Raw genomic sequence first — 16,803 nt, forward strand, 5'->3', positions numbered from 1 at the left:
CTCTCTTACAGCATTTCCCACTGCCACATTGTGGAATGATCTCCAATTAGCCCCGGAGTCTATTTTTTTTTTCTTTCTGAAAATCTCATTTCATCCGCAATTAGAGAGCATGTGCCAACCCTTATCTTGCGAAAAGAAGTTTTAAGTTGAACCAAAGGCACCTTTAATCCACTCCTCTCATTTTTAACCCTTCGTTCCTCCTGACTGGAGTGTAAAATATATTAAAATCAGAGCCCAGAAGCACAGTTGGATTGTTCAAAATTTATAGATGACATTTTCTTGTACATAATCAGTTATGTTTAAATACCTGGATTCAGTTGAAGGCTATGAAGTGTAGAAACACATATGGACTTCATTATACAATATTTACAAGTGTGCAAACACTGATAAAGGAGAACCACATTCATTAGCTACTTAATGCTGCACATACTCTCCTATCAGTGCTTAAAAACCAAACGGCTGATATTCACTAAATACCTGCAGCATCTTAGATGAATCCTTAGACACATAACTCTGCAACACAGCAAGAATATCTAGAACTCAGAACCGAGTATGAACAGTATCTACAATATGACACATAGACTGTACACTTTAATATATTACTTTAGAACATTTCAGAGAAAATTAGATTAGTATTTCAGAAGCTAGCCATACTTTGTCATGTTTGCATCACCCCATATGACACAGGAGGTCTATGAGGTGTCGCTACGGCCTGAAGGTCTATACAAATTTAAACAGCCATGGACATCAGTGTAAAACGTCTGCAGAACAGGATTTTCTTTCCATTGCATTCTTTAACTATTCACACAGAGGTGAAGTGTTATTGCTTTACAAATATATACTGAATAATAATAATAATAATAATAATAATAATAATGGTAGCCAAGTACAAAATAACGACGGTCTAGAGGCTGCAAGTACTCTCATTGTTAATCTCATTATGTCATTAACTCATTAATGATTAACATTCATCACCTAGATAAATACTACACACTTTCTCTAATTCAGTCAATTAAAATCAAGTATTACAGTCACACACTACCCCACACATAGCCATATGCAACACACAGCCATATACCTCTGGTCAAATTACATGCTTAAGTAACTTAAGTATAACTTAGTACATTTCATCTGACCAGGTGTACCCAAACTTTTGCATACGAGTGTTTATCATAGTCTTGGGGCATTCACTCCCGGTCCTAGGGGGCTGCTGTCCAGCACAGTCAGATTCATATGGTGATATTTATTGTGATAAACTTTGTTATCATGATACACAATGTGCTTTTCTTAGCATATTGAGGATATTGTTAGTGCTTAAAGAACACTGGTCAACTGTGAGTCTCATTACAAACAGTGTAATTAGACTGGTTTGATTAGATGAAGTCCAGGAGATGTTAAATATAAACAAATCACTGTATTCACAGGATGGAAGAGTATCTAAATAGTAGTTTTTAGGAATCTGTTGCTGCTGATGTGTTTTGTTGGTGATTACGTGAAGTGATAAATATGGTGTATCATGAAAATGTCTTTAAATATTGTGATGTATTTTTACAATATCGCCCAGCTCTACCTACTAGCCATTATATAATACTTTTTCTTTTTTAAACAATACTGAAAATCTTGGGTTTCGGGCCAATCCTGTCCCGATATTATCTAAACAACTTAAACACTCAGCTACCTCACTGAAAGCCAACACTCAGCCAACAATACATCACACAGCATGAGTGTGTGCTATTTCAGGATGGATTTCTTACAAGATCAGATCAGATTTATTCTAACCCCCACCCCCCAGCATCTTCTGGTGATGTTGACCTGATACAGATGCTCATTAATACTGATATGCCATTTCTACAATTAACAGATGCTTTTATGCAGGGAAATGACCACAGTGTTCTGAATCACAGCCCCTTCACAAATGGGAGTGAACACCCTACTACTGGGAGTGACTTGCATTACATTTCTGTTCTCCAAGTTGCCTTCTGAGATTTTTGTTATTACACAATGCTTTTTGGGTACCATCTACATCATCTATGTCATTTTGCCAGTATGTACTACTCCAGCAGAAACAGTGCTCCAGTCCTAAACTTAAACTGCTATGACCACACCAAATAAATCTTACATTACAGTAAATTTTGTCACATATGAGCACACATACACAGACACACTGCAGAAATAGTGTACATATGTGTGACTTGACATGAATGGCTGACCGGCCCAAATTAGAAAGTTACATACTTTTATATGTTTTAGGTTTTAGATGACAACATGAAATCACATCTGTTGAGGGTTTTGGACTCAGTGAATGAGTGTCTTTAAGCCAATACCCAGTGCATTTCCTGGGCCCCTTTATCAAAGTGCTCAGTCTCCACTGCTCATCAGAACTCAGAAGTAGGAATCTTTTTCATGAGAAAACTCAGTCAATGTACTGAGAGAGCCAGCGGAAACCTTCTCCATAGCCCTGTTTCTTCAGGACGCTGCACATAAACACTTCCAACGGACGCACACTCAGCTCCTTCAGTGACATGTTTCCCTGGAAGCAGAACATATTTAGAAGATACAGTGTTTACTCACAGCACATAAGGTCATTGGATTAAGGGTGTAATGATTTCAGTACAGTATTGAAAACACTGAAACACAGTCCACCCCATCAGTCAATTTGCTACTTTTTTAAAATGAAAACCATGAAATCTAAACTTGTATGTTCTAAGCTCTATTTAGTCGGGATTCCATTTACATGGGGCAGATGTCGCCTCACGTTGGAACAAAGGTTTTTGGTTGCAGCTACACCCCGTATTTAGTGTCCAATTGCATGCGTCAGAGCTCCTCCAGCAGGTAATAAAAGGGTTTCGATTTGCGAAGGAAAAACTGCAAAATTAAGACAAACCTGGGTTTATCTTCACATGGTCTGCACCGGAGAAACACCACCAGCTTTTTAAAAAAGCTAACTTCACCTCATATAAGAGTGAGGTGATAAGAGCAAAATACTAATAAGACTGCATCTCATTAGGGGAGCGTCTTAAATGTACTACGTTTTCTTGGCAATAAGTCCTCCCCGCCCAAAACGAAGCCATTATCTATGACTTCACTTAACAACAAAAAATGAGCTAAACACAGAATAAGTGAGGTTTTATAAGAAATATTTCACATTTTGTGTTGAGTTATGTGTAAAAGCACTTGGTTTTGAGCAGTGTTTTGATTTGCTTGTATTGTTCTAAGCCAAATCAGTGTAATAGACCATATTGGAGCCCAGTAGAATCAAATCACATTAAACACATAAAATACAGAAAATGAGCCCTGTGTGTATAAGCGAACAACTGCCAGTGACTTGCGTGATTGGTTCATTTTGTAATAAGCTTGCCTTTGTAGTGCGAGTGCATGTACTGAGAGCATCACGAAAAGTGCTTCTCTTGTGCTGGCCTGTACAGATGAAAAACCTCTCATATGAATACAGCTCCTTATTTGCAGGTGCTCCTGCAAGGTAAATGCCATGTATCCAAATAGTGATGATCTTCCACCCCTTGTGAAGTGAACTCGTGCAGTGTTTGTATCCAAGGAAAATAATAAAAAGCATAAAATGAATTAAGCTAGTGGCCATTTTGCATATATAAAAATAAATAAAAGAACACACACACACACACACACACACAGACACACACAGACACACCATTAGATACAGTGTGTACTGTAGTCTGTGTGTCCTAGACTCTGACCTTCCCCGTGGTCTGTCCATCAAGAGTAAAGACTTCTCGTAGCCTCCCTTCACTCACTGCCTCTGGGCGATCGATTTTATTCCCCAACACCAAGATCGGCACATTAGATATAGTCTCGTCTGACAGCAGTGCCTGGTGACACAAGGGAGTACTAATGTTTAAAAGATACAAAAATAAATAAAAACATTGGACAGACATAAATTTGTGAACCTGAAGACTGTAAACTTACATCAAGCTCAACCTTTGACTCAGTGAGACGCTCATGATCGGCACAATCAACAAGAAATACCACACCATTCACAGCTGGCAGATAATTCTTCCACACTCTCCTGGCTGGAGGAAGAACAGCACAATAACAAGTGATTGCATGCCTCTGCGAGTGTATCAGAATGGACAGATGTTCAGATACACTTCAGCCCCAAAACCCTGTTTTTTATTTAATTAGTTTCATTACAATGTAGATTAAATATGTTAAGAAATGTGTGACCCAATTTGACTTATTTACACAAAAATAAGCATGAATGTTAAGTCTGACCTTGTACATGACCACCAAGATCAAATGTAGTGAATGTCATTCCAGCAATGGTTAGCTCTTCTGAGGCTGGAAAATAAACAAAGGGATCAATCAAATGCAGACTCTTCAGACGGATATAAACATGAATACTATAGACAGCAGCTAATGAACTGGGAATGCTGATGTGTTGTGTTCTTTACTAGGATGTAATGTAGGCACATGCTGTCCCAGCCGGTCATCCTTCAGCATGTGCAGCAGAGTCGTCTTCCCTGCATTATCCAACCCTAGGAACACCAGCTTCCCCGATTTCTTATACAGACCTATCAAGAAAGAGAGTTTCAAGTTGGTGGAAGCCTTTCTGAACTAGGGTTGTCCCGTTACCAGTGACAGTTTACTGGACACTGCGGCCAAGTGCTTAAGCTTATGGTCATCTCAAAATGTCACTGCAGTATATGGTAATACAGGGAACACAAGTTACACAAGTAGCATAGATGGTTCTATGTTTATGTACAGGAACCACAATCTCATCCTGCATTATTTTAAAACAAAAAAACGATCAAAGTTTAGTTTGCTCACAGAGTAAATCAAATCATTCAATAAATGTTAAAACATCAGTCTGACAACTGCAAATCTTAAACTGAGAAGCTGGTTAGCCTTAGCATAGTTAGCAGGATAAGCTCTCTACAGAAAAAATAAAGTCTGGCTGACTAATTATAAATTATTATTAATTATAAATGTTTAGACGAGAATTACTCAGATTTTGTCCCTGTAGTGTTGGCTCTATAGCCTACTTGCTAAGCTATTTTGCTAGATTAGCCACAAATACACCAAGCATCAGACAGCCCAGTGAGCTACTGACAGGAGTGTTAATGATAAAAACTGTCGGAGAGAGTGAAGTCGAGCGACTGGTGTTGGAGTAACAGAAAGAAGAAATGAGACCACATATGAGACTGCGAGGTTCTGCCATATTTGGACAAGTACCCAACTACTTAGGCTGAGAGAAGATAGCTAGCAGGTTAAACACAAGAGCACAGACCATGTTCCCACTAACCACACATTTAAGAAGATAAAACCTCACATCTGAGAGCACAAAGTCCAGTGAATGGTCTTAGGAGTGTTTTCAACTGTTTTCTTAGGCATATTTAATAGACAGGTTCATCTGGGTCTGTTTGCTCTCGCTTTTAATCGAACTCAGCACATCGCTAAACTCACAATTACAGTGAGTAATAAGTACTACAAACTTACCAAGGAACTGTAGTACACCACTAAAGCCTCGGTAGATCCAGTCAAATATAAAGGACATTGTGGGTTGTGTCTCCTGCAAGAAATAAAAGTCATTTGCAAAAAGGAATCCCACAAGAGTAATAAAAGTGATCAGGCAGAAGAGAACTGCTTCAGAAAAACGATTTAATTAACTGCACACGGTGTTCAGTATTATGCTCACTTAACCATTTAAAGAAATATTCAATTAAGACAAATCAAATTAATGTGATTCATCACCTCAGTCAAGGCACGTTTGGCATCTGAGACGTGTGCTTCTTTAAATTACAACGAAGATGCTCGGCTCATGTTGCTAACCATCACTGGACTTAAACAGTGACAAATCTTATCTTTTGTAAATACAGTCCATAATTTTACTTAATTTTCTCCCAAAATCATCTACATTGTAAACAAGTCTGTTTTAATGATTTAGTAAAATGACATAGATCTTCTCTAAACCTTAATGCTAAAATATACCTGCATTATATCCTTTTAGTACTGTGTCACTTTCAAGCTGGACCACAATCTGCAAATGATATACACACATACAGTGGTTCAACTATGTGGAGGTATACTTATGTTTTTATACACTAAAGTAAGTCATATCGTGTTTAAAACTACATCTCTGTGTGAAACAAAAGAAAATCAATGCGTTTGAGCTGGTTGAGAGATGTTTTAAACCTGTATTTACAGAGACTAGATTGATGATCAGCATGAGCCTAAGCTTTCCTGTGCTTAAACAAAAGAAGCAAACGTCAGACACCAAACATGTCTTGGTTGATCACTGCACATGGGGTCAGTGATTAATTACAATTATTTGATTTTTCACTAAACTATTTCTTTAAGCTTCACCTTTGTGTCATGATGCCTTTGGGAAACCCAGCCCTGTTCTGTAAGACCTGTACGGTCATGCCTATTTGTAATATGTGTAGAACATTTGTAGAGTAAAATCAAGCCATTTTAGACATAAAACACTAAAATCAGAACCGTGATCTTAAAATCTAAAATTGCATTGTACCTGACAACAGGTGTACAGTTGCACCTGCAGACAGCAGTGTTTACAGCGGCAAATGATAAAGGCTTCAAGGCTCTAATAGGCTCTGTAGCTCTCAGCAGCTTCTCACTAAAGCTGGTGTGTTTGATGACAGGTCACTTAGATTTCATCCGAACAGGATCATTAGAATAGCAGCAGCTGTTGTCCGCAGCACTGACCTCTCCCAAGCAAATACGAGAAGACTATATATACTAGCTATACATGCACACACCTGTCAATCTTGAGGCTTTTCCAGGGATTCTCCCATATTTTACCCTCTTACCTTCACTCACGTGAATATTAAATCCTGTAATTATATCCCGTAGATCCCCCGTAGTTTTAAATGTACAGCTGGCTTTCGTTTACTACACTCTCCTATAGTGGACGTATGTGGAACATTAGCTGTAACGTCTAACAAGAAATCCTTCAATTAAACGGTATCTGCCAATAGACTGTCTGTCACGTTTAGCCAGATATCTAATTCTGACTACCAACTTGCAGTCACTTACTTAATAATGTAGTAGTCAGCTACTAACCCACTCCTTACACTGATATTTTAAGCAAGTAGTGCTAGTTTCCTCTGGGCGGTTTCAGGATTCACTGTGTGGACGATGGTAGGAGTGGTGGGACGGCCCAGGGCGTTTTTCCAACCCCCCACTGCTGAGAGATGTGCACATGCAGTATTTGTCTGGAGAACTGTCACGTTAAATAAACTAAAGTGCCAAACTGTCGAGACACCCCCTAAGAAAAGCTGTCAGCTAACTTGTCTTAGCCAGCGAGTTTTTCATTAGCGACAGTTAGCTAGCTAGCGTCCATTCCCCTACAGCTGCGAGCTGGCTCAGCGGTTAGACTCTCGGCTCATCCCGGGACTGCAGAACTAACACATTACACCGTTTTGACTAATATAGCTGGCTAGTTCTAGCTAGGTTTGTACAATGCCCTCCTACACAGGCAGCTATTTTACGGTTTAATCCGAGGCCTCGGCCTCCGTTATCCTGTTAGCTGCCATCAATAGCTGGTTAGCCAGGGAGGCTAGTTAGCTAGCTAACGTTACTGCTCTCCGGTTCGTTCTCAGAATTCAACACAGCAGTATTTTATGTGCCCTCACCTTTTTATGTGCACAACAACTGCTTCACCGGGTGTCACGGTGTCCTCGGCTGAGTTGTGGTGGCTGTTAATGTCTTCTGTACTGCAGAAATTACCCGTTAGCTCACTCGCTAACGGCGCCGCTGAGAGGAGACGGCGTCCGTGGCAACCATAGACAGCGGCGACGATCGATTCCTTGATGAATCGTTCTTTTTGAATGACTCGTTTAAGTGATTCAGACAAATCGACACACCATCACGAAGGTACCGTCATACATTATAAAACTTAAACCATAACTTAAAACCTAAACTATAAAAGTGGGAGTCATAAAGTGTGTGTTCTTTTTACATTGCAACTAGTAAACAATGGTAAAAACACGCCCTTTTGTTACTACGCTGGTTAGCTACATTGGTATCATTAGGATGATGAATTGTAAACGTGGTGAAGCAGTCACAGGAAGGGGACATGTCTGCCTCAAAAAATGTTGTTGGGGCAGATAGTAGGGTAGGTCTAATGGTTAGATATTCGCTTTAATTTTAATAGATTAAAATGAAACGTTCAATCCGACGTACGAGTCATCAAAACGTTCAATCCGACGTACGAGTCATCAAAACGGACATTTCAAAAGAGTCGGTTCTTCGAAGTGAGTAGTCCGATCTGCGCTTCTTCTCCTCGGTGAAGTGAAAAGGTGAAGCGCTTCAGCGCCGCGTGCTGTATGATAACAAAACTGGCTTGTCCATCAAAGCACCTTTTTCTGACTTTTTACGTTGTAAATATGATGTCTGATCCTGTTTCTCTTGTTCCTCATCATCCTAATACCTCTTTACTGTATATGATGGTGATAATTATTGTAAAGCAATCAATGTTGAACTTTGCTGCTCATTTTACAGCCTGAAACATATGGCACTGCATCTTTGTGGTGTCTATGATGTTTTTCATTTTGGACTATCAGATCTCAGATCTCAAGTTCTACCACCTAAGTAGCTTTCTAATTCACCTCTAACATATGTAGAGTTATATGTGTATTCATTAGGCGCTGAAAGACTGTGCATGTCTAGAGTCTCTTTCAGACATATAACTAGTCTAAATAGTCATATAACTAGTCCAAATAGTCATATAACTAGTCCAAATAGTCATATAACTAGTCTAAATAGTCATATAACTGGTCCAAATAGTCATATAACTAGTCTAAATAGTCATATAACTAGTCCAAATAGTCATATAACTAGTCTAAATGTCAGAGAACACTATTCATTTATTTATAGTCCAATCAAACAGCCTTTAAGTACAAGTTATTCATGTTTAAGATACATTTGAGGAAATTGATAAAAGATAATCCTCTTGCACAGAGAATGCAAAAGTCAAAGGAAAATAAAGTAAGGTGTTTTTGTTAGATTCCTCCGCTGTGAGATGACAACTCAACACGGTGGGTCTAAAAAGATGTGGAACAGATCAAGAAGCTCTTACTGAGAAAAAGAAATCTCTGCAGATTTCTGTAAAACAAATATAAGTTGTGACAGATGTAAAGGATGGCCACTTCATATGTGTCAAACATTCTGTATCATTTTCTAATAAATACATTAATAACAATAATTCGTTTTTTTTCTGGCCCTAAAAAATGAATAACTGGAATGTAATAGTTACTTTGACTGAGGATTAAATGAACAGAGGGAAGTCTGCAACGTTTGCGCAGTGCTGTTACAGTGATAAAGCCATACACAACTACAGTTTCATACATGGCAGAAAACTTTATTCACATCTGATACACAAGTCCAAACCTCTTCAGTCCTTGCAGAGCACGGTTATGGTTATTAACTGAACTGAGTAGAGTTCCTGATCATCTTCTGTCAGACATAAGCCATTTCTTCAGTCAATTAAGCAAATGTATGTGTCCGTAAATGTGGCTGCGTTGTTTCAAATGGGTCGGAAAGCAATAACTACAGCTTCAGTACATTAAGCATATTGGCAGGATTAGCTAAATGAAGCCTAAATCATTTGTTAATCTGTCACCCACAGCTCCTTGATGGCTACTTGCTGTAGTAGTACCATTTATCAGCTGAAAAGACAGACAAGAATAAAAATATATAATCATTAAATAAAAAAATCTTGGAATTAATCTATTAGTGTAATGTATTTTTGAGAATGGAGTACCATAACCATGCAGGGCCATTGTGTTGACTACTGCAGTATGCACTGTCTGTAAAATAACAACTGCAGAGACTGCCCAGGTTTTGATGGTTGTATAAAGATGACCTACCTGAGCTCGGGATAGGTTCTGCATCACCATACGCACTTGCCTGATGGGAAAATGTAGATAATGGATCAATGTTCATAGAAGCTACTAGAGACATTTCAGGGATTTGTATATTCTTTATGAATTTCACTATTCTGAAATCTAGTCATCTGGGTAAATTTTCTCTGCTATTGCTTTGCTGTTAAGAGATGAGGAAAATGAGCTCATGGTAAATCTCTTTTGCGTCTGAATGTAGCTTTGCTAAACAGAGCTGAAAGCACTCACTGAGTCCACGATGCCTTTGGCGTCGTCGCTGGAGCAGATGAATGGGCTATCTGTGACGCAGGTGTTCATGCTGGAGGAGATAATAAGAATAAAGCAGAAACAGTGACAACCACAATCTTCCAACACAGTTCATCCATTACACCTTTAAACAAAATGCAATATGAGACAAAGAGAACCTTAACTCACCTAACCTAACACCCACACTTTTATAATTATTTTATTATTTATGTATTTATTTATTTTAAGTCATCAACACATAAAACACTCAAAAATCAATTCTCTAATCTTGTTGATACAGCATGTCAATTGAATGTACATTCATTTAGTACCTTTGTGGGACAGTGTGGGACAATATGGCTACGTTCACACAGCAGGTAGGAATTCTTGTGACTTTTATGTCGAGGAGAAGGGAAAATGAATGACAGCAGTGAGGGAGGTTTTCAGCTTTAACATATTTGGGGTGATGTTTCTTCAAACGAAATTAGAATGCACATATCACAACCGCTCCATGTTTCAATACAGTTCTAAAGAAATGGCCAAACGTGGCCACAGGAGGGCGCTGTCAAAGGAAAATAAAAAACTAAAAGGGAAGTTTAAAGAAACCAAGCATGCAACCCAAAAAAGTGACCTATGAGTAATATGTCTTTTTTTACAGCGCGCTTGAACACATTCTCTGTGATCATCCCATGCAGGCACTGGAACTCCACAATAGCTCCTTGGAAGCTGGCGAAGATGAAACTGAAGCCTTACTTGAGGCATTGCTCTTTTGCACATGTGCGTCAGTTTAGGAGCATGAACTGTTCAGACGAACGTCAGATATAGGTCACATTACAAATATCGTGTGAACAGCCTAAAACAAAACATCGTATTTGGTGGATTTATGACACTTTACCTGCTGTGTGAACTTTGCTTATTTCCCAGGGCATATTAAATACTGGCTGATTCACAATAATGAGAAGATAATTACCAGTTGAGCTCCCCTGCTTCAGTCTTTTTCGATATTAGAGCTTGCCAGTATCCATGGGTGTCTTTTACAGTCTTAATGGCAAAGTCCTGGAGATGAACAGAGATCCTTATGTGACAAATAGCTTCCACAAACTGAATTGTGGAATGTTAAATGAATCAAGTTAATGAGTTAATTGTTCATTTTAAGCAAAGCAATGATGAATATTCTACAAAACCTCAATACTGAGTCATCCCAATTCTGCCTCAAATTACCCTGTTCTTGAATTCCCCATTAAAAGCGAACTGGTTCTCTGGTTTGCCATCTGGTACTTTGTACATTCTGAACCAGTCCACTGTGGCTTCCAGATAGCCTGGTTTCAGCCTCCTCACATCATCAATATCTGTTGAAACACAGCACATCCACCAGTGAGCTGGAAACAGTTCTGGATCAGTGCAGAGTGAAGTTTCTCACTCACCGTTAAAGTCTTCAGCCTCAGGGTCTTCAACATTAATGACAATGACTTTCCAGTCTGTTTCCCCCTCGTCTATCAGTGCCAGCGTCCCCAGCACTTTCACACGAATGACTTCTCCACGAGTGCACACCTGCATAGAGTCAGAAATGAGGAGGAGGCATTTAAAGCCAGAATGACTCGAGCATCTGCTCTAAAATAAATTACCCAACACTGAACGTCAAATGTCATGCCCATCACAGCTTAATTTACGCCCTTCTGAGTCTCTCTCCTTCAAAAGCAAATGAGTCACTGTTGTGTGGGAGTTAAAATGTGTTCAGGAATTCAAACACAGTACTTTTTGTCTGTGGAACTGATACTGATGCCCAGAGGCTCTTTTTACCTGCTTGTGGGCCCTGGGGCTACAGATGGTTGTGGGCCTGTGGGTCTACCTGAAATCTATATAACCATAATACCCCAACAAGAATCCTATTCCAACTGATGTGGAGTAAAAGCACTCCGCACTACACGTTGTGATCAGCATCGATTGGGCACTGACTTTCTCTGCTTATCACTCATACTACCTATTACTGCCTTATTTTAAATCCAGACAGTGTACCACAAAAAGTCACAGTAGGTCAGATGTACTTTGAAATTTTCTCCAAGATAATTATGACCAAGCCCAGGAGGCAAATAGCCAACTAGGGATTAAGAAATACAAACCCAATCAGTGTGTGTGTGTGTGTGTGTGTGTGTGTGTGAATTTGAATTAGAGATGGCCTGATCAGGATATTTTTCCCAACAATTCAATCCAATCAGCCGATAAAGATCCGATGTTTGGGCTCCAGGGCCTAAATGGCCCATACTGATGCCTGTTGCTCTATGTACTGGATATAATGTGCTATGAGCTGAGAGGTGCTGGATGTTCCAAGATATCTACTATCAGTTTTATGGTGATCTCAGTAATTTGAGCTTCTTATTTTGTATTTAAGCTGATTTTATTTGTACTTGAGGTTTCACTTCACTTTTATTTAAATATGGGTTAAAGTTCTACCTACCTCTGTGCATTAAGATTTTCATACTCATCATTCTCTTACTTTGTTTCCAATGTCACAGATATCAATTGGGTCATTGTCCCCACAGCATCCTGTGTCTCCATCTTTGTGTCCTGGATCCTCCCATGTCTGAATTAAATGGATGAGTAAAAAAACATCAGTTGATAATTTGCTGTTATCACAGAAATGGAAGAGAAATTCATTTAAAAGTTCATTAAAATAATAACCTTTTACCACTCATAAAAGATTAGTAGGAAAATACCAAATCCTGGAGTATGTTTACAGTTTAGCATCACACACCTAACTCATTATATAATTATCTGAACCAGGTGACTGCAGGTAAAACATTACTTTGGCCTATAGGATGCCCTAATAACCCTGGGTTCTTTTTCTCAGCATGTTCTCAATGGTTCTATATGATCACTGTTAGTATGTTTAACTAAAACGCAGAGGTGCGAAGTCATAATTAGGAGCGCAGAATGGATAAACCCACCTGAGGGATAGCCCCGTAGTTCCAGATGTAACCTTTATGAGGAAATACGTTACACACATAACGCAGGTTTCCTTTCTTTATGTCCTGCTTCAGGGGATTCAGGGGGTCTTTGGTTGCAATCTAGGAAAAAGGGACATACAAGACTGACATATATTAAATACCCAAAAGCAAATTCTTGTATGATTCCCCTAGAAAGGCAATGTGGATAGAATGAGATGGTCTGGAGCAGGCACAAACGAGCATAAGTTCACCATGGCCAACACCAAGCTATGTGTGTTCTCACTGCCCCATACACTTGTGTGAGTGTGTAGATGTGTGTTCACTGTCAGAAATTGGTTAAATGCAAAGGTTGCAATTAGTGCACAATGCTTAGCATTAATGTGTTGCTGACAACAGTAGGCTAGCATATGTGTGTCCACTCCCAAGGACTCCTAATTTATTTCAATCAAACCTCCTCCTTATTTAGCCATCTCTGTGGGACACTCTGTGGGATGAACAGAGCTTCATCTAACAACTTGCTCTCAGCTAACGTCTTATTTTCTGAACAATTTTGTGATACACGTTGGACATACCGTCCAATGCTAGTTGAAATCTGTTCTACTGCTGTGCAATAGCTGTAAAGTGTGTTTCTAATTCTAATTCTGACCATCTTTGACCAGCGGAAAAAATGTCAGTGACAGAAATGTCACAAACAATGTTCAGTAATAAAGGCTGTTTCATATCAAAAAGACTTGCCATACACCTGACATACATATATAGTAGTATATTTCAGTAAGCACAGGTGGCAGCTCTCAGGTATGTAGAGAGTATACAGTTCATATTTATCAGTGATGTGGGAATGTGTGTGAGTGGCACATACCTCCATTTTTGCATTGGTCCACCTGGGAACCTCCACAACTGCGTGAAAGATATTCTGGTGAAAATCATTAAAAGGTAATTAAGAGGAAGATTCTCACACAGCTACTGCTAATTGTAATTTGGAAAACTAATGATTCATTAACAGAAATAACGGTGGTGGGATTAGAAGCACATACTATAATTAGTAAACTTATTTTAATCCATCATAAATGCAAAGACAAGTAGCTCCATGATTCATTTTAACCTGCACTGCCCTAGACAATCTGGCCACAGAGTGACCACTGACAACATTCCTTCTGTTCTTGCTGCCATTTACGCCTGTTAATCTGTTCTGATAGAGTGGTAATTAAATTCCTCCTGGCAGAGTAGAATTAAGGCAGGGGGGAAAAATCAGTGGAAAATCAATGTGAAATTGCAGGAGGACTGCACTGGACAGACAGGCCTAGATGTGGTAAACACTCGGGAGAGTCTGCTGGACGCAGATTAGGCAGTTATATATGGCTGGGTTTCAAATGAGGATCTAACGTTAATCTAAAAAACTTTTTCACACGAACTACAGCTTAAAGAGTGACCTTTCAAATACAGGGTGTGGGTCACACTCAACAATAATGAAGAAAATGGATTAGAATAAAATCTATCATACCTTGTCCTCATCTGCATAGAGAGGGATGTCATGGAACGGAGATATGTATTTCCCATCCGAGTTTTCTGTGGAGAGGTTTGTACCATCAAGTATTCTGATAAGACCATTGTCAATGAGCTCTGTAATTGAAGCAACTTATATCCTGTAGCCTAATACAAGTAAGGCACTTTCAGAAATGTTCTGATTGTCTGAAATAGTTACAGAAAAATGCTGGGTTTTATAAAAATGGTTTATAGCTGTATCTCTTTTGTTTGTAGGTGTTTGTTGACTAAGAAATTGGCTTTGGTCACTCATCTGCACCACTTTAGGTCAGACAAGTACAAGCCCAGAACTGTGACTTACACATTCATGTCCAATGACTACATTTAGTATGAAAAAATATGTTTGTTCATTTCTGTGTAATTATACTTTGCATAAATATCACACAGTAACCTCTTGTATTACATATCATTGTAATACTTTTATTTTATTTTGTGACAGATTAAGTAATACAAACATTTTTTGCCATTTGCCATTGCTTTAAGCTTTGAGCTTTTTAAAGTAAAACAAAGAACAAATATGTAGTTACAGGATGGGGGGTGTTGGACCCAAGAGAAAAGCTCCTGGTTTAGTTATTTATTTTAAACAAGGAGATAACAAATAAACTAAGAAATTGGCAATTAGAAAAGTGAACAGGGAACAAGAATGATTTGGTGTGTTTTGCTTTGTGTGGGCAGTGGGTTACCGCCGCACGACAGGGGAGGTGTGAAATGAAGTGGAAGAAGGCAGGAACGGGAGACAAAGGAGACACTCAAAATAGCTTACTCAAACAAAAGGAGCCAATAAACAACAAACAGATTTTAACACAAAACTGTCCTCAGTCTTGGGGCTAAGAATAAGGCTGCAACTAAAAAGCTTGTTTACAGAAATTAATACATTTTAAATTAATGAACTTTAAACCTAGAATTTCCTCCTAAATAACCCATTTTTTCTTTCTTTTCTTCTGTCTTTCTGTGTACCATCTGCCACTCCACAAAGGTGCAGCACTGAGCAAACTGTTTGGGAGAGCTTTTATGCAGAGCCTAGCAGGTGTGTCTGATCAGCAGTTATCAATGCTGGGGTTTCTGGGAAATGGAGTTTTCAGAGCTGCTCTCAGCTGCTTTCTTGCTACCCCCCCCTTTATGAACCCTAACATATGTGTTATTTATAATAATATTTTGGAAGTTTGTTTGGACAGTGATAACAGAAGCGAATAGACAACGACAGCAGAGAATAAGATACAATTATCAAGCTTGAATTAATATCTTTTTAAAAACATCTTTAGATTTGTGCTGAGGAAAGAGAACACAAACCAAAGGAAGTCTAAAATTTGAGGTATGGATAATTACTGGGTTAATAAGAACCTTGATTAGGAACCCTAATGCTTACATGGTGGTTTCTTTTTCTTACATCTAACGTGTTTCATTGGGTCACAGATTAGAGCTGAGTTTCAAAAGTGATGAAGAGTGCAACTTAAATAAGACATATACAGGATTTCTGATGCTTCAAATAAATAAAGGAAATATTTAATCTTATTTGATTCTTCCCAGTGCAGAGGTCTGTTTTCTGAACTGTCACTGTCACAAACAGATGCTTTTTCCCCAGTGGAAAGCAGAATCGTACATGGTCTTTTGTTTACTTATCAAACAACACTTTAACACACTGCTGTGTAACAAATTAATGGGTAAGAAACAATTATTTGTTGCAGATCAACAAAATAATTTTAGGCTTGAGAATGACTATTTTAAGTTCCAGTTCCAGTTACTACACATACAAGTACCTGCACACCAATCCATCTCAGAACCTGTCAGTGTAGCAGAAGTCATCTATCACTACAGTGCATGAGGTCAACTTACTGAAGTAGACTCTGTAATCCTGTGTATTTGGTTTTCCCTTCTCCTCTATAGTGAAGCTCATGTTTTTAATGCCAGGCTCAGATGTTCTCCTGTAAAGCTGTGCTGGATGCTGTGATAAGCCAGCAGGCTGGAGTCCTCCTGGACTGAGTCGACACATGCGTGACCCTTTAGCCAATAGGCAGCCTTCACTCTCCTCCTTATCCAACCACAGACCATGTGGGAATGGAAAAAAAGGAGTCTCAAAGGAATTACCCCATCATCCTATTGCTGAGTTCATGGAAGATTTTAATTTAATTTTTTTTTAATGAAAATATCATGTAATTGAGAACTGTATGATCTTCCCGAAAGTCACATATGATTTATAT

The 16,803-nt window shown here is 38.8% G+C and overlaps 2 protein-coding genes across 2 annotated transcripts; both read right to left on the reverse strand.

Moving 5' to 3' along the window:
* Positions 1 to 246: 246 nt before the first annotated feature.
* Positions 247 to 7,779, reverse strand: sar1aa (secretion associated, Ras related GTPase 1Aa). The gene is made up of 7 exons (XM_072667611.1): positions 7,626 to 7,779; positions 5,470 to 5,542; positions 4,425 to 4,544; positions 4,246 to 4,311; positions 3,940 to 4,043; positions 3,711 to 3,842; positions 247 to 2,530 (listed from the first exon to the last, which is right to left on the reverse strand). The coding sequence occupies exons 2-7, from the start codon at positions 5,525 to 5,527 to the stop codon at positions 2,414 to 2,416; spliced, it is 597 nt and encodes a 198-aa protein (XP_072523712.1). The 5' UTR covers positions 5,528 to 5,542; positions 7,626 to 7,779; the 3' UTR covers positions 247 to 2,413.
* Positions 7,780 to 9,371: 1,592 nt separating this feature from the next.
* Positions 9,372 to 16,499, reverse strand: ppa1a (inorganic pyrophosphatase 1a). The gene is made up of 11 exons (XM_072667278.1): positions 16,439 to 16,499; positions 14,565 to 14,629; positions 13,923 to 13,976; positions 13,064 to 13,183; positions 12,613 to 12,699; positions 11,543 to 11,669; positions 11,340 to 11,467; positions 11,089 to 11,174; positions 10,122 to 10,191; positions 9,861 to 9,900; positions 9,372 to 9,659 (listed from the first exon to the last, which is right to left on the reverse strand). Exons 1-11 carry the CDS (start codon positions 16,497 to 16,499, stop codon positions 9,631 to 9,633), a joined length of 867 nt encoding a protein of 288 aa, XP_072523379.1. The 3' UTR covers positions 9,372 to 9,630.
* Positions 16,500 to 16,803: the final 304 nt, after the last annotated feature.

This window comes from Salminus brasiliensis, chromosome 22 (assembly GCF_030463535.1).
Source record: "Salminus brasiliensis chromosome 22, fSalBra1.hap2, whole genome shotgun sequence".
NCBI classification, from domain to species: Eukaryota; Metazoa; Chordata; class Actinopteri; order Characiformes; family Bryconidae; genus Salminus; species Salminus brasiliensis.